The sequence below is a fragment of the Anser brachyrhynchus genome (assembly GCF_964034855.1).
Source record: "Anser brachyrhynchus genome assembly, chromosome: 8".
NCBI classification, from domain to species: domain Eukaryota; kingdom Metazoa; phylum Chordata; class Aves; order Anseriformes; family Anatidae; genus Anser; species Anser brachyrhynchus.
This window is the reverse complement of record NC_137702.1, coordinates 1636177-1657845: the sequence shown is the minus strand read 5'-3', so window position 1 is coordinate 1657845 and position 21669 is coordinate 1636177. Positions and strand designations below refer to the sequence as shown.

The window sequence follows — 21669 nt, the reverse complement described above, 5'->3', positions numbered from 1 at the left end:
CTGTTCCTTCACTGGAGTGTTTACACCAAAAGAGCAAAGTTACAAGTGGAGACGGAGCCGCGGGAGGCCATACACCCCCCGCGTACTGCAGGTAAAAACCCAGGGGTTACCCAAACAGCTGCACCGTGAATCGCCAGGAGCGGCCACCCGCGTGCCGCTGGGCTAGCTGTCCCTCCCAGGCGGTCTGCCCGGACTGAGAAGCACCTGAAGGAAAACCTGCGCCGCGCTGCTAACCCCACGCCTCTGACCGGCGACGCATCGCGCCCACATACCCTCTTCCAACGTGTAAGCAAGAACAAAGGAGATGCTGAGAGAAATCCTCGCCCCAGAGCTGCAAAGAGTTCAGAATTGTACGAAGAGGCAGAAAAACGCACCTCGCGGGGAACGGGTCCGTAGGGCGCGATGGATTTCCCGCAGGCAGGGGCACCCACGGCCAGCAGCCCCCCGGGGAGCCCCGTGCGCGGCCGGGGCAGGGCACGGGAAACGCCGGGGATCCGCGTGCGAGCAGTAACCGAGCCAAGGGCAGCACCATGCCAAACGTCTTTATTAGGAGGTACAAGGTTAGGCGCCTCGTGCAGCGGTGGGGTGAGGCAGGAGGGGGCAGGACGGGGGCTGCGCAGCTCCAGGTGCAGGGCAGACCCCGGCGGCCCAGCGGGGCGCAGCTGGGCCCCACGTCACCGCTGGCTCCTGCTTTAAGGGCGAACACCAGAGGGAAAAAGCACGACATTAGAAGTCATCTTTGCGTCTACACAGCTTGCCTTGGTTGGGGCGGGGAGCTCGGACACGCCGCGGATTGCTGCGGGACAACACCGTGTGGGCAGCTTGCCCTCGCCCCCCGACCTGCTCAGCCCCCCTGGTGCTGCCGGCCCTTTATACCCACACGCAGCCAAGGTCTGTTCTGAACTAGGTGCCTTACAAAATGAGAGTTAAAAAAAAAAAAAAAATCAGCGTGGATCTACATCGTTGTTTTGAAATTGTCACTAGAAAAATAGTTATAAAAATAATTTGAAGGTGAGCAGAGAATAAGCAGTACGGCTCTCTTACTGCCAGCCTTGTGTTCGCATCTGTGAACTGTTGGCTAAAGAGGCTTGTTAAACAAATGTATAAGTTCTCAATATATTATCAACAGTGCATATATAATTTAATATAGAAATGACAAATAGGCAATGTAAGACAGTAAATTACAAGTGGTTAATAAGTTCTGTAAAGAGCGTTACAGAAATGCACGGTTATGGCAGATCAGGACTTCAGCCTCCGAACCACCGGCTACAGAGAAAGACAAAGAACACTGGTAGCCAGCTGAAGTCGGGATTATTTTAAATCCCCCCGAAGTTTTCTGTTAATATGCAATGTTTGTATAAATATTCTATTAAAGTTTATACACACACACACACAAGGAGGTTTTTATTACGTATATATATAAAATCACTTACTTGATGGAAAGGCTCCCCAGTTATATTTGCATAACCACAATCTGGATACAATTTGGCATTTTTTCCCCTCTAAAAAGGAATTTAAAAGAGAGCCAAGTTCTGAATCCCTGAACAAAACACAAACGAGACTTGGAGTGACAGAACCATACCTCCACCTCAGCCACAAAGCCAGGGAAACGTGAGCTTGTAGCCTTTGATTCTTCCGACAGCTTTTTTTTTAATACCAACACAGAGCTTTAATTAGAGAAAGCAGAAAAGCAGAATTGAGCAGAACTGAAGCTGAAAACTCTGCTTTTTCAACTCCTCTTGAAGAGCTATGAAAAAACCCTCAGCTATCTGACTCCTGCCACTTTAGGTTTTACGCTTACGAATCCTTGTCAAGAGAAAGAGGCATAACAGAGACGTAGACGTGAGTCGCTGGAGCTCGCCAGCAGTTGCTACAATGGTTTTCAAGGCAGCTGTTGCTAAATAATGCACTTGGACGTGGGTATGTGCATGAGCGCACGGCTGTGCGTCACCCAGGCAGGTATCGCTGCCCGCTCTGCGTGCACGCACAACCTGAAAAACTGAAACAAACGATGTTTAATTGGGATTCCCAATCTGTCCCTGTTCTGTCGGCAAAGCCAGGCAACTTTGGTGGTGTTTGTGGAAGTCGGGAGCGGGGCCGGAGCAGAGCGGCTCCCCGGGCACGCGGGCGGCTCTCACGGCGGAGCCAGCCCCGCGCCCGCCGGCCCCCGGCGAGGACCCCGCTCCCTCGGCCCGGAGGGCAGTTAATTCGGTTTGTAACCCGCTTCCTAATGAAGACCGGGAACAGAGGAAATGCTTTCGAAAGCTTAAGAAACCATTTATACACGTGGAAAAAGAAGAGTTACTAGCAGGTACCTTACAGGTTATTTGTCTATACATCTGCCTGTGCCTTGCCCCGCGTCGCAGCGCGGCGGTAGCGCGAGCGCTCCTATAACAAAACGCACGTCTTCTTATCCTTGAAGGGGTTCTCAGAGGCAGGTATGCCCATTAGCAACGGATCTTTCTTGGCATGTTCTTCACAATAGAGCATTAGGTCGGCTGACGCCTTTGACACCTGCGGAAGACAGAAGACAACCATAAAATGGCCACGTATTTCCCTGGAATTAGCAATACGACCAGAGGAGCTGCCCACTGGGGAAAAGCCCTGTGCACGAACAGACCGATGCTGGGCAGCCGACACGTTATTTGGGCCCAGACCCTATTTCCTGCAAAAGCCAGACTGTCCTGGGTGTGACGCTGGGGCCAGCTTTATCTGCAGAGAGAAGAAGAAGATGAATCCTGGTGCCGTGCTCTTCCAGGAGCCCTGGGGATAGTTTGTGGCAGGTGGTGAAAGTACTGCTCAGCTCTTACGTAGCTCCTGCAGAAAGCTAAAAATAAACAGGAGGGGTTCGAAATATACAGCAGCTTTGTAATAAGGAACTTATCATCTGTAAAACCGGGGAGAACAAACAGAAGTGTCCTCGGATGACTAACACTTTCTAGAACGCCGCATACGGTCCCTCCTTGCGTAACGCCGCTCCGCAGCCAGCGTGGAAAAGGCACCTCCGCCGTGCGCACTTGGAGGTTTGTGCTGCTGGCCTCCAGGAGGGGCTGGGCGATAATTCGAGAAGCCAGACAGACAAAATCCGTCCAGGCAATATTACCAGTGTACCCAACATCCCATCCCTTCCAGCTGGGAAAAGAGTCGGGCTTCTTTTGTGCCTTGAGTTAGAGAAAACCAGTTTCAACGACCTTCCTTTCAACGACACAAAGGTGCAGATGCAACTTTCAGCCATTGGAAGAATGTAGCAAAATCACACAATTAACGCAACACATCAAACTGGAAGCTTATACCTGCTTTTTCTTTTTTTGCACACTTTCGACTTGCACTTCACGTTTTGCTCTGGTCTATTTTGCAAGCCAGTGAAACACCGAAGTACCCGAGGGCACCTCTGAGAGCAGCCCCAGGACCTGGCTGTGTTCAGGTTTCCTGGGCTGAAGCACAAAGGTCAAGTTCCAGGTGGGGAAAAAAGCTGAACGGCGTGCCCCCGCGCACAGGCGCTCCCTGATCACATCCAGGGCAAAACGGGAGAAAAGGAGGGCTGAAGAAGGACGTGCTCTCACCTTTATCCGCTCTATTGAGGCTTCTATTCTTAGCTGCTGGACAGTCCTCCGGGCCTGCGCTATGTTGTTGGTGGTGCTAGCCGTTTTGCCAGACATTTTCAGAGATCCGGAGGCGCTCTGTTGGAAAGACAGCGGGTTATTTTCCCAGCAGGCGGCCCAGCGTGTTGCACCCCTACGAACAGGCAACAGCAATACGCTGCAAAGGTGTTTTTTTCTTATTTTACACAACGGGAGCTGCCAGCTGAGTGTCGGCTAGTCCGGCACCAGACACCCCCAGGAAAACCACACGGAGCCCCCCTGTATGGCGTTGCCGCCACCACCCCAGCGGGTCCCCGTGCAGCATCTCCCCTGGCCGGAGCAGCAGGACATCGCAGCAGGAGGAAGGGCAGAGGCTCCCCTGCCCTGCCCCATCTGCCCAGGCTGTTTCAGGTCTGCAGCAGCTTTGTGACACATCCGAGGGAAAAAAAAAAAAAAAAAAGACACGCGCACGCACACAAAACAACAGCCAAAGTTCACAGAAATACTGCCAGCTGCCGTCTGCTCCCATATGGCCACGTACGGAGGCGTAGCAGGCAAAAAAAATAATAAAAGAGCAGCCCCGGGACTTTCCTTCTCTGGGTAAGAAGGCAAAGAGAGGAGGGACGTCCGCGGGAGGACGTCGGGGCTCCTGCACAGCCTGAGCTGCCCGACCCCACAGCGTGCTCTGCCACAAGGCTCCTGGCGAGGCGCTGGCTCCGCATGTGGCTGAGCAAGGCAGGGATTGTGGCAGTGGTTTGGGAGCGTGGGGTGTGGAGAGCCCAGGCACCGAGAGGCAAAAAACCCTCTTGGAGCCGCCCCGAGATAAAGGCTCTGCTGGCTGCTCCGAGCCACCTTCCCCAGGTGCCCAGGAGCTCCAGGAGCAGCGGGTTCGGGCCTCCTGCCCCGACAGCAGCGCGGGCAAGTGCAGCGCTTTGTGCTGGCCGAGGACTGTTTGCAGTCCGCGCCCAGCACCCTGCGCACCAGCACCCTTCAGCATTTGCCGCTACCAACCACCCGCGGGGCCGTGCTGCTCCGGCTCGGGGCCGACCACGCCGGCGCTGCTCGCTCACCCAGAAACGCCTCCCCGGGGAGCAGGGGCGCGGGGTTCAGCCCTGCTCCTCGCCGAGAGAACGGCAGAGCAGCCCCCAGCCGCTCCCCCGAGGGGGTGCTGGCTGCTCCGACGCCCCGCGAGCCCCTTCCAGCACAACCCCAGAGGTTCCCGAGGCCGGAGGGGCCGCGGCCTGCCCAAAGCGTCCCGGCAGGCAGCTCGCCGCCCGGGGCTTAGCTGAGCAGACGAGAAACAGGGTCACACGCCAAAAAAAAAAGAGTTTGTGACAGCGTCGGCTGACTTGGAGAAAACAACTCCAACTTCGTACCCATTAAAGCCGTCTCCGAATGATTAACTAGGCTCAGATGATTAACTTCGGGTTAAGCAGCTCGTGATGCGGCACTGGGAAGCACCGCGAGGGCCGTACCGACAGGTATTTCACGCTCCGCAGCTCCCAGCTGCCTCGTGCGGCCCCCGGTGAGGCACCGGCAGGGCACGGTGCAGCTTCCGAGCCTCCCCGGGCGCGGGCCGGGAGCGGCGGTGCCGGCAGGATGCGGGAGGACTCTGCCCGCACGGTGCTGGCCCGGCTCACGGCGGTCACAAAGCGCGACCCTCGCACGCAGGCAGGGGGGACAGCAATCACCAGTGCTGCGATTGCAATCCTACATTGCACTCCTACGCCCCGGAACAACCGGCACAAGGGCGCTCACGAATCTCCCTGCTCCACATGGCCGCGGAGCAGCCGCCTCCTGGGCTCCCGGCTGCTTTCCTGGTGCGTGCAGCGGGGAGGAGGCAGGCGCGGAGCAGAACCAGGTTCAAACGCTGCACGCACGCCGAGCGCCAAGCCCGGGGTAAGCGGGGGAAGCGCTTTTTTTTTTTTTTTTTTTTAAGTTCAGAGCCTTTAAACGCGTGCCAGTTCAAAGATCACGGCGCCAAGCAAGCGCTCGGCAGCAGACGAGGCTCTGGGTGGCTGCAGGAAGGCGCTGCACTTGCGGCACGGCCCCTGAGCGTGCCTGCCCCGGTGTCCTGCGTGCAGCTGCCCCGGGAGAGCTGCAGCAAAGCCACGGAAATGTGAGCGGAGGAGCCCCCCGTGCCCCTGGGTAGGGCAGCAGGCAGCTGGGTCAGGGCAGCGTGCAGCAGGGCGGCCGTGCGGGTGGCTGTGCCGCTGCCGCAGCTGGCTCGGTACCCGCATCTCGGCTGCCCCCCCTCCCCACGGGCCCCTCGCTTCCCAAAGCAAAATTCCCAGAGCAAAAGCAGGGGAAGAGGAGCAGGAGGGGGAGGCTTGTCACAGCGCTCGGCCTGCGGGGCGGCAGCACCACGAGGCGCAGCAGGAGCCCTGCTCGGCGCCCCGCACGCTGCCCACGCAGGCCGAGAGCCGCCACCGGGGCCGGCACCGGGCTGCGCGCCGCGAGCGGTCCCTGGGCGCACGCGGGTGAGCACCGCGGTGACCGGCAGGGCAGGAGGAAGGCAGGCAGGGCAGGAGGAAGGCAGGCAGGGCGGGAGGAAGGCAGGCAGGGCTGTCCGCGCGACGGCAGCTCGCCCTGCAGCGCTGCAAGCCTGCTCCAGCCCCAACCGGAGGCAGGCGCGGAGAGGCAGGAGGCGAGGGAGCCCCGCCGTGAGTCAGCCAGCGCCGGGGCGGGGACGGCGCACGGGGAGCAGCTCCGGCCGTGGGGGGGCAAAGTCCGGCTGTGCCGCAGCCTCCAGGACGAGAGGGGGGACGCGTGGCGTCCCAAAGCCGTGCGCACGCCACCACCGGCCCGCGGTTACCGTCCGGCCGGGCCTCACACGGTGCCGTGCTGCAGCCGGGACGGTGCCCGCCGCGGAGACGCGGGCCCCGGCGAGCTCTCCGCGCGCTGAATCACCGGCGCTGGTAGCGCCCGGATAATAAAAGGCGTGTTGGGTGATCCAGCCTGCACCGTACCGGGGAGGAGGAGGGAGGCTGAGGGACACACGCACAGCGGTCTGGCACAGCCACAACCCGTTCACAAAGGTTAATCTTCAGGTGGCTCGCTCTACTGCCGGGAAAGGGGAAGTCACGGGGAATGCCTGTCACTGGAAGTGGCAACGGGAGGGAGGTGTGCGCTGAATGCATCCCACCTTATTTGTCAAACGCAGTCGAAGTGAAAAGGCTGCCAGGAATTCGAGGCGGAGGCCGCGGCACAGTAACCCCGAAGCCCCGTGAGTCACACGAAGGAGCCTTTGCCAATTCCAGCCGGGGACGGCCAGCCCGGCCAGCCGGGGAGGCTCACGCAGCAGTGGGCAGCGCAGGGACACGCAGGGTCACCGCAGACACAGAAGCTCAGCTTTGTAAACCAGGGTGGGGGGGAGAGGCCTGGGGGAACGGGGACCAGGAGGTGGCACCCATGGGTGTCAGCCAGCGTGCTCCTGACGGCCCACCAAACGACAAGCAATCTGTTATTTACAGGTAACGGACGCACCCCGAGGCGTGGGGAAGCTCCGCAGCTGCCCACCCCCCTAATCCTGGCATTTCGGTTTTAAAGCCGCAGGGTTGAAACCAGGCACCGCAGACCTGAAAGCCGGGGCGAGGAGCTCCCGTCTCGCTGGCAGCCGTGGGCTTTGTGCTGCCTCTGCTCGCCGCGCCCCCAGCACAGCGCCTCTGCCGCTGAGCGCCCTCTCCTTTGCTAAACGAACGGCCTCGTTACCGAAGTTCCCCTGCTTATTTTCCCAACTGCATTAATAAATTGGACGTTTCAAAAACAAAACCGTAACATCAGAAAATTAACCTGCTGCACCTCCTCCCCCCCCAGACAAACAGAAGCTGCGTTACTCTAACGGCCCTCCTAGGGTTACCGAATCTCTCCCGCAGAGATTTGCCAACAACCGGGTCAGCTCCCCTCCTGCTTCCCCGAGCCCCCGGCAGCCGCCCTGTTAAATGAGCAAATAAATAAGCAAATAAAAATAAAATAAATAAGCAAATAAAAATAAAATAAATAAGCAAACGGCTCTGGCTGCGGGGTTTCCTGTAGGGCGCTGGTGTCTAAACCCAAACGCTCGGTGGGACCCGCGCTGTGCGCGCCCAGCCTGGGGCAGCGCTTCCCGAAGCGTGGCTCTGGAGCAGCAGGGTGCCTGTGGAGCAGCAGGGTGCCTGTGGAGCAGCAGGGTGCCTGTGGAGCAGCAGGGTGCCCCTGGAGCAGCAGGGTGCTGTCCTGCCCCGTGCTTCTCCTGCCTGCATGAAGCCACGTGCAACGAGACGACCACACGGCTGGGGAGGCCGCCCCCAGCTCGCAGGCACTAAGCCCCCCAGGGGCGCCGCACAGCCCACGCCATCCCACCTCATCCTCCTGTCCCCCCCCGGCAGCGTGCAGCCACCACTATTAATCCTCCGTATAAAAACCGAGGTCCCGCCGAGCTTTTCAGTGCAAGGACACGAAGCCCCCCCCGTGTGATCTCACGCTGTTCTGCGGCAGCACCTGGGCAGGAGCCCAGCGGAGGACGCATGCTGGGTGACATCCTGCGGCCCCCGACCAGCCCACAAGCGACCCCGCAGCAGGAGGGCCCTACAGGGCCAGGGTTAGAGGCGGGAGAAGCTCCCCACCCGGCACAGCTGCAGTCACGGCACAAATCCCGCTCGCCTCCGACTCGGGAGCTGCAAAGGGTCCCAATTCTCAGTCCTAGCAACAGCCGTGCCCGGCACCCCTGCCCAGCACCGACATTTCCCCACGAAGTGCTCTGGAAGCGCACGCGGCTATGTCTGAAAACAGCCGGGGTGTATTTTTTCCAGCTGCGGCTCGTCTAACAAGAGCAGCAAGCCTCCGTGCCCGTGCTTCACGCCTGCGAGGGGGCCCGGAGGTCTGCCCGCCCGCCAGCCGGGCCACCTGCTGCACGCCTCCCGCTGCGGCTCGGGGCTCGTCGTGCCGAGCTTCTCTCTGCTTTCAGCCCCGAGCACACCGTGCAGCTTTCATTCCCCCCTTCGTAACACGAGGAGCCTCCAGGAGCAGAGAGGCGCAGCCGGCTGGATTGCCGGCAGATCGGCTTCTGCTGCGGAAGCCGTTACCTCCAGCAGGACTCGGCTCCCAGACCCGCAGCCCACCGCGCACCGTGGCACACGCTGCCGTGCCCTCGCGGTCGCCTTGTACCCTCTTCCACCCGCCGTCCCCACCCCCTGCTCTGGATGTTACTGCTAACCCTGCTCCTCCATCGGGAAAGGATGGCACTACCCGCCCCGGAGAACACTTTTACAGTCCATACTCCCCTCTGAAGGGACACAGCCCAGGGCACCAGATGTGCAGAAACGCTACAAGCTCTTCTGAGCACGCAGCGAGGGTCTAGGATGAAGTTGTTACGGGAGAGGGACGACCACCACCGAGGGCAGCTTGCCCCCTGCAGACACCTCGCTGGCAGGGGCACACGCGGGGCTGAGACTCCTTCACCAACAAACGAGCGGAGCAAACCAAGCGTGCCACTGGGAAGGCTCGGGCTCATCCTTCGGGGGGGAAAAAAAGGACAAAACCTTTTTTTTTTCCACGGAAAACTGAGGACCTGGGCTTGTTTAAATAACGATCTTTAAAAGAGGAGGGTGCCCACCAGCCGCGTTTGGCCACGGGGAGGTTTAGCTACAGAGACAAAAACACGTGAACCTTCCGGCGCGCGCTTCACGCAGGACGTGTACCCGCGTTTTTTAGTACGTAAGAACAGAAACGGCTACGGCCAGGTGGAGCTGCCTCTCCTCCCTCCAGGAGCCCTGCTTTTAAGGCACTGCCCTACTTCTTCCCACGGGCTGTCAGCAAGGAGGATAAGGTGCAGTGGGCGCTCAGAACAACGGCCCCGGCAGGTACACAGCCGGGCGCGAAGGCTGAGCTCCAGCCGGGCTAATTAAAGCCTGATCTGTCCCGCCAGCCGCGGGGTGCCCACCGCCACGGGGCGCCGACCACGGGTGCTTTGCCCCAGGGAGGCTCGGCCAGCGCCTGGGATCCGCGCCGCGGGGACGCTCGGCCCCAAGGGCACGGACGGCAGCAAGCCCAGCAGCAGGGCTGCTGCCCGCGGGGCGACGCGGCCGGGGGGCGTCCAGGCAGCGCTCGGCTCCCGAACTGCCCGTGAAATGGCACGGCGGGGTCCGACGTTCGCGGGTTTGGCGATTCCACAGCGAACGCTGCGGGGTTACAAAAGAAAATATCCTCCGTCCTGCGACCTCCCCGGGCATTTCCTGAAAGTCTGAAGCTGGGTGCCCCTTGCACATCGCCGCCAGCCCCATGGCAGCAACAGCTCCCCGCTGCTTTACAGAGCTGCCTCAAAACCCTCTGCAGTGAGACCTTACCCCCAGCACCGTCCCCCCCGGCACCCTCTCGCCCCGCTGCGGCTCTGCGGGCAATTCAGCAAGAACACGCCAGGAAAACCCACCTCCCGCCACCTCTCTCCCCTTACCTCCCCAGCCTCTCCAGCGCTACTGGGAACAAAAGGCCGGAGCTCGCTCCTACCTCCGAGGTCAGCGCTTTTGCTCGCCCCTCTCCGGCGCCGGGACGCTCGCAGGCCACGCGCCCTGCAGCACAGCCCGCTGCCCGCGGCGCGGCGCTGAGGACTCGCCGGCTGCTGCAGGCCCCGTGCGCGCCGCGAGCGCTTCAGCACGTGCAGGCACCCGCGTGGGAGCCTGGAAGCTGCGGGCCGCGTCGGGACTTGAACGCTGCAGCTGGTTTTCCTGTGGGAAGCCGTGGCTGCCCTGCGCCGGGTCTGTTCTGACTTGCAGAAGCCAGCAGCGGCGAGTCCTGGCCAAGAAGCCCAGTGCCGGCACCGAAGGCCGCAGCCGGGGGCTGAAATAAACGACTCTGCTTCGAGGGCACGGCACAGCGCGACAAGATCAGCGCGCAGAACGCGGCTGGACCCAAGCGTCGGAAAATCTCCACATCTCCGTGCTTGTGCATTTCACGGCCTTGTTTTTTTTTTTTTAAATTTTCAAGTCCTTGAGGGAAGAACCTCTTGAGGGAAGAACTCCCGGCGTGACCGTCAGCCAAAGCGCCTGCCGCTTTGCATCCGAGCACGCCCGGAGGGGGACGGGGCTTGCTCTGGAGCCCGCAGCGTCTCCGTGCGCCGAGAGCAGAGCATGGATCTGATCGCGAGCTGGGAAGCCGGGACGCGTACCAAGTGTGGCACCCGGCATGGGAAGACGTGGTGCGGAGGAAGGGGAGGGAGAACAGCTTCCCTCACCCGCCAGCCTGCTGACACCTTCAGCACTCACCCGCCCGCCTCCTGGGTAGCGCTGCTCGTCCCATCCACAGCTCCAAAGGGCACGCTACAAAAGCTGCCCGCGGCGGGGACCCCGCTGGCCTGGGTGCAGCCCCAGTTAGGAAGCACTCGAAGGAGGGGAGGTGGCCGGCACTCCGCACCCATGGGGCTGCCCGAGGGACGGACAGAGGGACGGACGGACATCCAGGCGCCCAGCCCTGCGCGGGGCCGCACTGACACCCAGTGGAAAGCGGGGCGAGAGGCCTGGCGGAGGGGAAGGCAGCGGCTGAGCCGCCTCCTTCCGCCAGACACGGTGGGAAACAAAGCCTGGGGAGCAGGGACGCAGCTGAACCCTGCCCGCCTCAAAACTACGCGTAAGGAGCAGAGCCCAGCGTGGGCTGGAGGCTTTCTAACCGTTCTACCTGCACAAGGAGGGCTCAGTGCGCTCGTGCATGTTGCTGCCCCAAGCCCAGTGCCCTTGATGCGAACCCTGGGGGTCCTGCCCCTGCCTGCTGCCTCTGCTGGGAACGGTTACTGGTGGCAACGGCATCAGCGGCTTCCTGGGGTTCCTAGAAAAAGTTTGGTTTTGGTAAAAGAAAAGAAGATCCTTCCCAAACGGTAACAACCCTTTTAGGTGTTCAAGGATCACGCTATCTCGTGCACAGCAAAGCTAAAGCAGGCGGCAGCTGCAGCACCCGGCGCACGGTGTGAGCAGCGCAGGATAGCAGTCCCTTGGGATTTACCCCGCACGTTACCGAGAGCTGGAGAGATCGAGGCAACGCAGGTGCCCCAGAAGACCCAGCCTCTTTTCTGCTGGGCACAGAAGCTCCTGTCCTGTGCACAACCGGCCGGCGTGTTGTACAGCCTGCACACGTGCCGATTTTACAGGTGAGGTGGGCCTGAAGTCAACACAGGCACAGGGCCTGACATGGCAGAGAGGCAGGAGAGGAGGGTGGTGTAAGGGGGACCGGCACGCCTCAATCCTGTTCCGTCTCTGTGCCCCTTGTTTGGATTATGGCACACGTTAGCATGTTTCTAAATCACTTATTTAACAAGAAACGCACAGCACTGACAAACTCTCCTTCCACCTGCAGCTCCCGGAGCAAGTGCTGACGGTGGCCCGCAGTTCGCCATGGGAAGCCTGCTGCTTCTGCAGGGGATTTACACACGAGAACATCCTCACCCGTAAATTCTCTCTTTTTTAAATTATAAACAATACTGCCGATCTCTTAGTCTTTCTAAAATGCATAAAAATCCCCAATAATCCGAAACGAAAAACAGACAACCGCCAAGATCTTCACCTGGATTTAACCTTCTGGGCTCTCTGTTAAGGGCTCGTTCCCTCATCAGCTCCGGCTCACCAGTTAGCCCAGTACAGTCCTGCTGCCTGAGTCCGGGCCACAGCTACCTTTGATTTCAAAGTCAGCCTCCCAGCACGCGACTCTGACAAACCCAATTTCCTTGTTGGGAAAGGAGCAGTGGAAAAACCTGCTTTTATTTTCCTCTGTGTTTTCGCTGCCCGGACTTTTTATGTCTTCAGTATAAATGAAAGCCGTGAAAACTCACTTCCAGATCCAGGTTACTTCGAAAGGCATCTGAGAAGTGCTGTTTTCAAGTCACCAGCCTGATGCCACGAGGAGAGGCAACCTGCTCCCTGCCAAACCGGGGCGCAGCTTCCCCCGGGAGGGAGCTGCTCCTCCCCACGCGGCACCGCCCCGCTCGCGCACAGCAGAAAAGGACAAAAACGAGCTACAGAAATGTGCAGAGAGACGGGGGCTGTACCAAAATCAGTCGGTCTTACAGCATGTAAGGCAGGAACGGTCCGTGGTCAAACCTCCAGACGGGGAGTCACGAGACGCAGCCCGGCCGCAGGTTGCGTGACCTTGAGCGAATTCTTTAGTCTGAAAGAGAGATAAAGCCGAGAGCCGGGTGGGAGATGCTCTGCGGAGAGCTCCAAGGTTCCCGGGTCAAAGTCACTAAAGGGGTGCAAAGCATCACGCAGGCCGCTTGGCTGCAGGAATTTATCCGAGTGTTTATTTTGAGAAAAGGGAGAATTAGGAGGCTTTGCCTTCAGAGGTGGGCAAGCGATAACTACGAACGCGCTTCAACAAATACAGCAGTTACGGAGGGTTCCGCGCCACCCCTTGCTAACTGGGGTAGCCCCAAGGAAAGACCTGACCTCCGTGGGAGCCGCAACCCCTTCAAAACAGCGTTTCTGCCCCAGCGCTCAACGTGAAGTCGGACGAGGGTTATGGTGGAGGAGCAGCCGCTGCTGGCATAGCGCCGCCCGCAGCACGGGCCGGGGCACGGCCGCAGCCCGAGGAACACAGGCAGGCACGTGCCGCACGCTGGGACCCTCCCTCTGCAAAGAAGCCGAGTGTTTTGTGTTTGTTCTACTCCAGAACTAAATGAAATCAGAGGGGTTTGGGCCTCGCCGTGCTGTTTGGTGTTCTGCAATGGAGGAAAGGAGCGAGTGTGTGCCGGACACTCACCTACATAGGCAGCCCTGTTGCTCGTCCGCCTTGCTTGGATTTTATTTCTGCAGCGAGCCTGAAACAGAGTAGAACAACGACTGTAAGCAGTGCAAGAAAGCCAAAGCAAAGAGGAGCACCTGGGGCTTAACTCTAATCGCAAGGACTGGGGCATTTTGAGCCGGGCCCCCCAGAACACCTTCCTCAAGCCTCCCCAACACCCAGCTCCGTTCCCCCTCCTGAGAACGCGGCCGCGCGGGGCTGACTCCCTTGGGGCTGACTCCCTTGGGGCTGGCTCCCTTGGGGCCGGCTCCCTTGGGCCACCTCCCAGCCGTGCGGGAAGCCAGCACGTTCTCACTGCCTCCTCGCGCCCCGGCCTCACTTCCACCACGCTACGGCTGGGGAAAAATAAATGAATAAACACACTTGACTACAAGACTTCGATACGGGTTAACAGAGAGAAATAAAACGAGATTAACGTAGCACTGGTCGCAAAGCTTGTTCTGTATTAAAGAAAAATGGATACGGAACGGCGGGCGGTGCTTCCTTACAACATTCAAACGATGGCAATTCAGCGAGGGCAGCAGTTTTCTAAGAGTTTTGGTCGTGAATGGAAGTGAAGCGAGGAGACCGATACACGCAGATGGGCACCCTAAGGATGGAAGGCAGCGACTGACGGGCGCCTGAAGATCACAGGGGGTTTATTTGTTTAAAGCACACCTGGGAGGCGAACGTCGGCTGCCTTGATGCTGGGGGCGGGAGAGGTGATCCTAAGGCGACCCACGCGCTGTGAGAGCCAGAGCGGGGCCTTCGCTCACAAGTCCACGTTGCTTTTTCAATCACCTTGCCTTGGCCCTGCCCGGAGGCTGCGTGCGGGCTCAGTGCGAGCCGGGGGGCACCCAGGGGTGCGCGGCACAGCTTCAGGTTGTGCAGCCAGCGAGCAGGCATCGAGCCCTGCCTGGTAATCAGCACATTCACCTCTCCTATCATTTACAATGCAAATTATGCAACTCTGCGGCCCTGCGGAGCCATCGCTCTTCCAGCACGGTGCCAGCCGCCCGCCCGCGCCGGCTGCCTTCAGACTAAGAAGCCGGGACACCAAGAACTCATTCACCAAGGCCCGGCAGGAGCCAGGATCGCCACTGACACCTTTTGGACAAAAACCAAGCCCCGTTTGCCGAGGGCCGGTGGAGGCCTGGCTCCAAGCCCCGGTGCAGGTCAGTAACCAGCCAAGCAGTGCAATTAGCCACAATTTACAAGTGCTGGTAGGCAGGAAACGCAGGGCAGACCCCCACCGTGCCACCCCAGTGCGCCACCCCAGTGCGGGGCGAAGCCACAACGCTGCCGAGAGGCAGGGTGAAGGGAGGCAGGGGTGGGCTCTGCCGGCACAGTCCCGGTAACAAAGCACACCCCTCTCCCCACGCTGGAAACGGCGCTCAAGTGTTAATAGCTGCTGCTTAAATCATCGTGAGGAGCAGAAAAACGAGTCGCATCAAAAGCGGGACTGCCCAGCCGCAGGAATCGTTGTTTTCCCCGCTCTGAGCCTGTGCTTCTCGCACGCAGCGAGGAAACGAAGCGCACGCGGCACCCGGCCTGTGCCCACACGGACGGCTGTGCTGCACAAAACAAGCTTTTAATGGCAACGAGCTTTCGTTTTGCAGCGAAGCGAGAGGAGGAGTCTTCTGCCCACCTAAAAAGTCTGCCTGAAATGGGGAAGTTTTGGGACGGCTTCAGAAGCAGCTCGAACGCGCGTGCAGCAGGACGAGGAGGCGGCAGGCCGGGGGCCCAGCACCGGCTGCAGCGGGACCAGCCCCGCTCTCAGGGCAAATCCCCCCCAGCCTCACAGCGACACAAACCAGCTGCGGCCGGGAAGACGACGGTCGGGCTTCCAAAACTGCCTTCTGCTCATCCCAGCTCCAAGCGGAGACCCAAACGCCCGACTTCTTCGGCTTGAACCTACAATCTTTCCATTGCGCTCGCTTAACTTCCCTCTGCAGCGCTGAGACGAGCACGTTTCCCGGCGACTTAAATCAGGGATTCTTTTGTCATTATTTTGATTCAGAAATCAATGCCTCCTGGACTTCTGCGTCACCGGTAGACGACTGCAGATCCGTATTTAATGTTGGTTTACGTTCCCTTCAAGCATGTCCTGCGGCAGCACAGCTTTCCAGGGGATCGCTTCTGCCAGCTGCGCTCGCGGAGGTTCAGGACCGCTGAAGGGAGAGGGCAGAGCAAACCCTGTATTTTTTAGATGAGCCAGTTTGGCTCATTTGGCCGCCTGGCGTTTCAAGATGCACGCTTTCTTCCTTCTAAGGTTTACCTTCCAAGCTGCTAGATATGCCCGAGAGGTTTTTACAAGCTCGGCACTAAACCAAATGTATACACAAACACAATCTTACCTACTCTCGTGATGCATTAGCCCGTCTGAACCATACTTGCCCGAGTCTGACACTCTCTAACAGTTTCGAGGAGAGGGCAGCCCCATCCCCACAGCCTCTTCCTGCGCGAACGCTCCCAGCCACGACGCCGGCAGCAGCCGGGACGGTTCCTCCGCAACGCCGAGGCGACGGCCCTCGCACGTCCTCCTGTACCCCGACCGATCCGGGCGTGGGTTGGACAGAAAAACGAACAACGCAGTTAGCTCCTCGGCCACTTTGAAGTAATTCTTACCTACGAGGTAAGCCTCTGGACGGCATACAGGTGCGGCTCAGTGAGGTTGTGTAGCTGAAGGACCCATCCTCAGCGTCCGCCGGGACGCCACCACGTGCCGTCCTGCCCTCAGCAGGCTTCGAAACCACAGAGCTGCAGGGCGCTGCCGCAAAGGGTCCTTCAGGAGAACCTCACTTCTCGAACGCAAGCTGTAGTAAACCACCCTGGGCAGAGTTTTTTTTTGCACGTTCGCTCTAAGGTGGCAGCACAGAAAAAAAAAATCAGGTATTTTTGACCTTCTGTATCCGTCTGATTTTATTTTTAAAACCAGAAAGGGAATTTTCTTCTGGGAATACACTGGCTACTCGCTGAAACGATGAATGGCCTTGCAAAGAGCCTTTTCCTCTTTCGTTAACTTCAAAGGCATATGCAGATACATCAAAACACCTCAGAACAGCAGAGGCTGCACCAAGCGTTGGGGAAGCCCAAGCAGAGAGCCCTGAGAGGGCAGGACAGAAATCCAAACACGTCCAGCTGGGGACAGACGGCTCGGGAGAGGGCCCGCTGCAGGCAGACTTCCTACGTTACAACCAATTTGAAGCTGAGGCTTACATTTATAAACAATTAAAATCGCCTTGTTTCCGTCAAACACGCCCGTGTGATAATACACCCGTGTCGGAGCGGTGAAAGCTTTGCAGCTTTGCTGGGCCACGAAGCACAGAAAAGCAGCAGAAGTGCTGCGGCGACTGCGGGCCGAGGGACGTCTTCTTTACAGCGAGGGTCGGCGTTTTGGAAACGCTGCAGACGCTGCTGCGGTCACCGAGTGCTCGGGGCCACCGAGCTCCCGCCTCGCTGCTGCTGCTGGGGCTGCTCGGCAGACGCCCGGAGGCAGGAGATGCCACGGAAGGCAAGGGGCTGTGCGGGGTGACGGTGCTGCGGGAGACACGCCACCCCACGGCAAGGCGCCGGGACGGCCCGAATCCCTCCCAGCTTTTACACCCTTCCGCCAGGACGGGGCCGCTGCCCGCGAGGCTTTGCCAACCCACCCACGGCCGCCGCAGCAGTTCCTGCTCTGCAAGCCAGACTCCAACAACAGGTTTCCCCGATCCCCTGCCCGCACCTTCCCTTTCTAACGACGCCCTCCGCTTCCCCAGGAGAACGCCCTGCAGCCGCCCGACTCGGAGCTCCCCAGCATGAAGCCAGCCCCGGCCCCATGTGCACGGGGCTGGGGACAAACGGCCGGGGCTGGGGACGATGCCACGGGCTGGGGACGATGCCACGGGCTGGGGACGATGCCCTCTCTGCCCGCCGTAGCGCTAACTCCGCCGCCGGGCCGGCCGGCACGACACGCGGGCGCTCCCCGCGCTCTAACCCCCTCACACGCCAAGACGCTGACACGGCCCTGGGAAGCCGAGTGTAAACGCCGTGCTGGGGAGAGCCCTGCGCGGGTCCAACGCCTGCCCAACGCCCGCGTGGAAAGCTCTGCTTGCGCAGGGGTGTGCTGGAGGAGACACGAAAGGCAAGGCAGCAAATGGGGTTTCCCGGCATTACCCACACCCTGCCAATTAATTCAGCGGGCAACTGTCCGAATCTGTCTTCTCGCAGCCTGCCGCGCCACCCATTTGTTCATATTTAACACCAAACTGTTTTCCTCTGCTAACCTGTTTTTACCTACCTCCAGAGAACCCCACAGAGAACTCTACCGTACCTGTGAGGACTCCTGTCATTACTTCTGCTCTTTCTGCTACTTCTCTTTAATCCTTAGAGAACACAGAGTAAAAATCTTTTGCTCATGACTTCAGGATTTTCTCTTCCCCCTCCCTCCTATAATCCTCAACAGATTTCAGAAGAGAGCACCGTGTCAAATGCAGTGTCAGTGTTCGGGTTTAGAAAAACGAGGTCTCATTGTGTAAGACCACGAAACGCAGAAAGCAGCTGCACGATTCCGGCGGTGATTAACTCCGAGCAAATCCCGAGAGTCACCCAACATCTGCAGCTCCAACTTCCCAAGAAAAGGCAAGCCCGCAACTACTTCCCAGATCAGGCGAACTCGCTTTCTGCTTTCATTAAAGCCAGTGAAAGTTTTACTACCGATTCCTATCTCGGCGAGATAAGGGGTTTTCTGTGCTGGAACACGAGGCCCGAGAGCCCCGCTCCTTTCTGGGGCACGCAGACGACAACCTATCTGCAGAAACGCAAGCCTTCTGAGAGCGCTGCTAAATAATCTGGCCAGTACTGTCGGGGCGAGTTTCCGTGCTAATTACAGACTGCTTCGGAAGTCCCTCTTCTCTGCCCCCGAGGGGACGGCTCGCGCTGAGATCTTTGCCCTGGTAGGGGGATGAAGCGAGACGGCCCGTGGTGGGGATTTACGGGGCCGCCCCGCGGACTTCCGGAGCGGTCTGAATTTGCTTTTGCAATGAGCCTCATCGCAAGACGATGCATCTGGGAAGAAAGCACGCTCCTGGCCGGAAGAGCCGTGGCGCTCGCCGTCTCCCCGGCGGGCCGAGGATCTGAAGAACACTCGGGGGTATTGTGGAGCCGCCGCCGCCCGCCTGCCTGCGTCTCCCACGGCTCTGCGCTGCAGAGGAACTTCTCGTGACCTGGGCTCAAGTATTCCGAGTATTTGGAGGAACACAGCCGAAGAAACGAACTTGCAGCGTTCATAAAGGAGTTGTTACACGGCCACAGAGAGAGATCTGAAACAGCAGCCGTGCCTGAAACGCAATGGCTGTGTTAAAACTTAGTGCTGCTGAGGGGTCAGGGATGCTGGCGGTGATGCCGATCAGCAGCGATTGCTGTCTGGGGGCCCTCGATGCCTCTGAGGAGCACAAATGCTTCATTAGCAAGAAAAAGGTGGTCCCATCAGCTGTGCGATCACACAAGCCTGCCTCACTGCAAGGCTCAGCCCTCACAAGGTGCTTCCCTTCCAAATTTATTTGCCACTTTAGCGCTGGATTAAAGACACCCCAAATTCCGGTAATACACCCAGCGCAAGGATGAAACACGGGATTGAGGAGTCATTAACCGCATGCTAATCCCTTAATCCCATCCCGTGGTACAGGAGCAGCACGAAATACCGCTGCCGCCCGGCACTCGGTATTTACTCGCAGGATTTTACCCCTAAACGAACTTACGAGCGAGATAAATGCAAACGAGCAACCTGTTAGGATGCTACCAGCCCCGAGAAGTGCCGGCGAGCAGCCTGACGGATCGCTCCCAACCCGGCGCGACACGCGGCGCTACCCACACCGCGTGCTGTTCGCCGGGGCCGGCCTCCTCCGGGGGCAGCCGGGCACCCTCCTGGGGCCTCCCCATCCCGCTGCAGCCCCCCTGCAGCGCGGTGCCAGGCCCCGGTGCCGGTCCCGGCCTCGCCGTCGCCCTCATGCGAGGCCTCCGGCGCACACGCGGCCGGCGGGGCGAGGCCGTGCGGGCGACGCCGCGGGGGCTGTGCAGCCACGCCGGGCGGGCAAAGCGCATTTGCCTTTTTTTTTTTTTTTTTGCCCCAAACCGAGCAAATCTCAGCGTGGGGCTGAACTTCGAAGTCCGTGCCGTTAGCGAGGCGAGCCCGTAGTCGCAGCCCGCTGCCAGCCCCGCGCAGCCTTCCCCGCGGCCCCAGCACGCGGCGCTCCCCCACCCGGGGCCCCTCGCGGAGGCGGCAGAGCGAGGCCGGGACGGGAAAAAAAGAATAAAATAAATAAAAAGCAGCAAAAAGCAGCAAAAAGCAGCTACAAACTCCACTCCAGGCGCCACGGGCCCACCCGAGGCCGGGCCCGCCCGCGGGCCGCTTCCCTGCGCCGCCGCCGCCCCTGCCCTGCCCTGCCCTGCCCGGCCACCCCCGCCCGGGCCCGGCCACAGCCCCCGGCCCGGCCCGGCCCGGCCCGACCCACCGTCCGTCCGCCCGTCCGTCCGTCCTTCCGGCCCCGCTCCCCGCCGCCGTCCTCCGCCCGCAGCCCGTCTCCAGGGGCGACCGGAGCGGGCGGCCGGGCCCCGCGCTCCGCCTCCTCCGCCCCGCTCCGCCCGCGCTCGCCCCGCCCGGCCCGGCCCCGGGAGGCCCCGGGGAGGCTCCGGGAGGCCCCGGCCCCGGCCCCGGGAGGATCCCGGAGGTCCCGGCCCCGGCCCCGCAGCGCCCCGGAGAGGCCGGGGCTGGGGGCCGGGGGCTGCGTGCCGAGGGGCGCCCGGTGCTGCTGGTGCTGCTGCAGGGGGAGCCGCGCGGTTTGGGGCTCTCGGAAATAAAAGTTTTCGTGTTAAAAAAGGGGTTTTCCTCTTGTTTTGGGTGCGGTGACGTGTTGTTGGGGTGATATGATGTACGCAGGGGTTTATATGCCCCTGGGTGCCCCCGCGGCAGGGCAGTGACAGCAGGACGGGGCTCGGGACGGCACAGCAGCCTCAAGCGCTTTGAAGACAGATTTTGGCCATGCTTTGGTGTTTAGCCAAGCTCTGTGCCCACAGTCTGAAAGAGCAGAACTGGGGCTGAGGGAGCCCTTAGAACCCCCCCAATACTCCGTGTCTATGGCACCGGGCCCAGGCGAGTGGCCTCCGTGGGGAGTTGGGGCCAGGAGACACCAACCACGGCACCACCGCCCGGCTCCGTGCCGGGACGCGCACCGAGGTGCACGGAGCCAGAGCCTCCTCCAGGCCCGCGAGCGGTTGCGCCACCAAACCCGGTCCCTCCGGTTCCCCCGGTGCCCGTGCGGAGGCAGGAGCCGGGCTGCGCACGGGCTTTGGGTGAGCGCGGCCCGCAGCGGGCCTGGCGGCTGTCGGGGCTTGCCCTGCGCCCCGCCGGGCACGGCCGCGGCCTGCTGCTGCTCGCAGGGCGCGGCGCTGCGGTGCCCCAGTCGCTCGCAAATCGTGTTTGTTCGCAGGGGAGGGTGCTGGTGAAAATTTGAATCCAGGCCTGGAAGCCCGCGGCAGCGCCTGTTAGGTCACGTTAAGTTTCGGGTTTATACCCGACCGATTTTTGTGGAGATCGAGGAGGACACGAACAGCTGAGGTTCTGTGCCCGTCCTGTTTTCCCTTTCTATCGGCAGCGGTGCTGTGCTTTAAAACCTGAGTTCTCCCTGGCAGGGGGGCAGGAGGTGACCGTGGGCACTACACGAGGAAGCCGGCCCCACACACCAAATCCTGCCGCCTGCCTTCACCCACTCCCCCCCCCTGCGGTGAGGGGCCTGACGCAGGCACTGGGAAAGGAGAAAATTGCGGCCCCATTGCAACCGTGGCTTTCTGAGACCGACACTGGGGAAACTGGTGTGCTATCAACAGGGATTTGGTGCAGAGCGCATCCCCCAGGCTGCAGCCCCGCAGTCTGGCAGACGTGGCACTCCCAGGAAAGGCCGTCCTGTCCTCTCTATTTTCCCCAGCCGAGCTGGCTTTGACGCCATCCCAGCGCAGCCAAGCCGTGACTCTTCTGGCAGAGCCGGGTCTGGGCACGGTGTCAGCCCCTCCGCAGGCAGTGCCCGCAGGCGGGGAGATGTCACCGCCGTGCCGGCAGCCGGTGCCGTTGCAGTGCTCCGGGTGCTTGTCGCACCAGGACGTCCTCGCTCGTTACACACTGGGGCCAACGCAGGAATAACGCAGCCCAAAACAATGTCTCTGCACCCAAAAACCATCACCCGACACGCGCCTGCGGGCATCCCGCAGCAGGACGGTGTCCCCCTGCCCCCTCGTTTGGTGTCCTGGTGGGGAGGGATGGGGACGGAGCGGGCACAGGGCTCTGTGGCTCTGGTTTTCTGCCTGGCTTGGGGGA

General features: G+C 60.5%; 1 protein-coding gene and 1 long non-coding RNA gene across 5 annotated transcripts; one reads left to right on the top strand and one right to left on the bottom strand.

Moving 5' to 3' along the window:
- Nucleotides 1-527: 527 nt before the first annotated feature.
- Nucleotides 528-19963, bottom strand: GNG12 (G protein subunit gamma 12). Of its 4 annotated transcripts, none has more exons than XM_080601419.1 (5): nucleotides 19810-19963; nucleotides 13299-13356; nucleotides 12589-12707; nucleotides 3564-3680; nucleotides 528-2514 (listed from the first exon to the last, which is right to left on the bottom strand). In XM_080601419.1, the coding sequence occupies exons 4-5, from the start codon at nucleotides 3657-3659 to the stop codon at nucleotides 2389-2391; spliced, it is 222 nt and encodes a 73-aa protein (XP_080457545.1). In that variant the 5' UTR covers nucleotides 3660-3680; nucleotides 12589-12707; nucleotides 13299-13356; nucleotides 19810-19963; the 3' UTR covers nucleotides 528-2388. The 4 variants fall into 4 exon arrangements, with proteins under 4 accessions (XP_080457545.1, XP_080457543.1, XP_080457544.1 ...); XM_080601417.1 differs by having other exon boundaries at nucleotides 12608-12707; nucleotides 19810-19962; XM_080601418.1 differs by having other exon boundaries at nucleotides 12608-12707; nucleotides 19814-19912.
- LOC308198652 lies at nucleotides 3687-12709 on the top strand. Its single transcript, XR_013954082.1, has 2 exons — nucleotides 3687-6061; nucleotides 7131-12709. It is a non-coding gene; the product is annotated as an uncharacterized lncRNA (long non-coding RNA).
- Nucleotides 19964-21669: the final 1706 nt, after the last annotated feature.

Bases quoted from the DNA above. Each gene is read 5' to 3' on its own strand.
- GNG12 (XM_080601419.1), bottom strand. From the start codon at position 3,659: ATGTCTGGCAAAACGGCTAGCACCACCAACAACATAGCGCAGGCCCGG. The intron at 2,515-3,563 runs GTGAGAGCACGT...TGTCTTCCGCAG, and splicing joins CCTCAATAGAGCGGATAAAG to GTGTCAAAGGCGTCAGCCGA.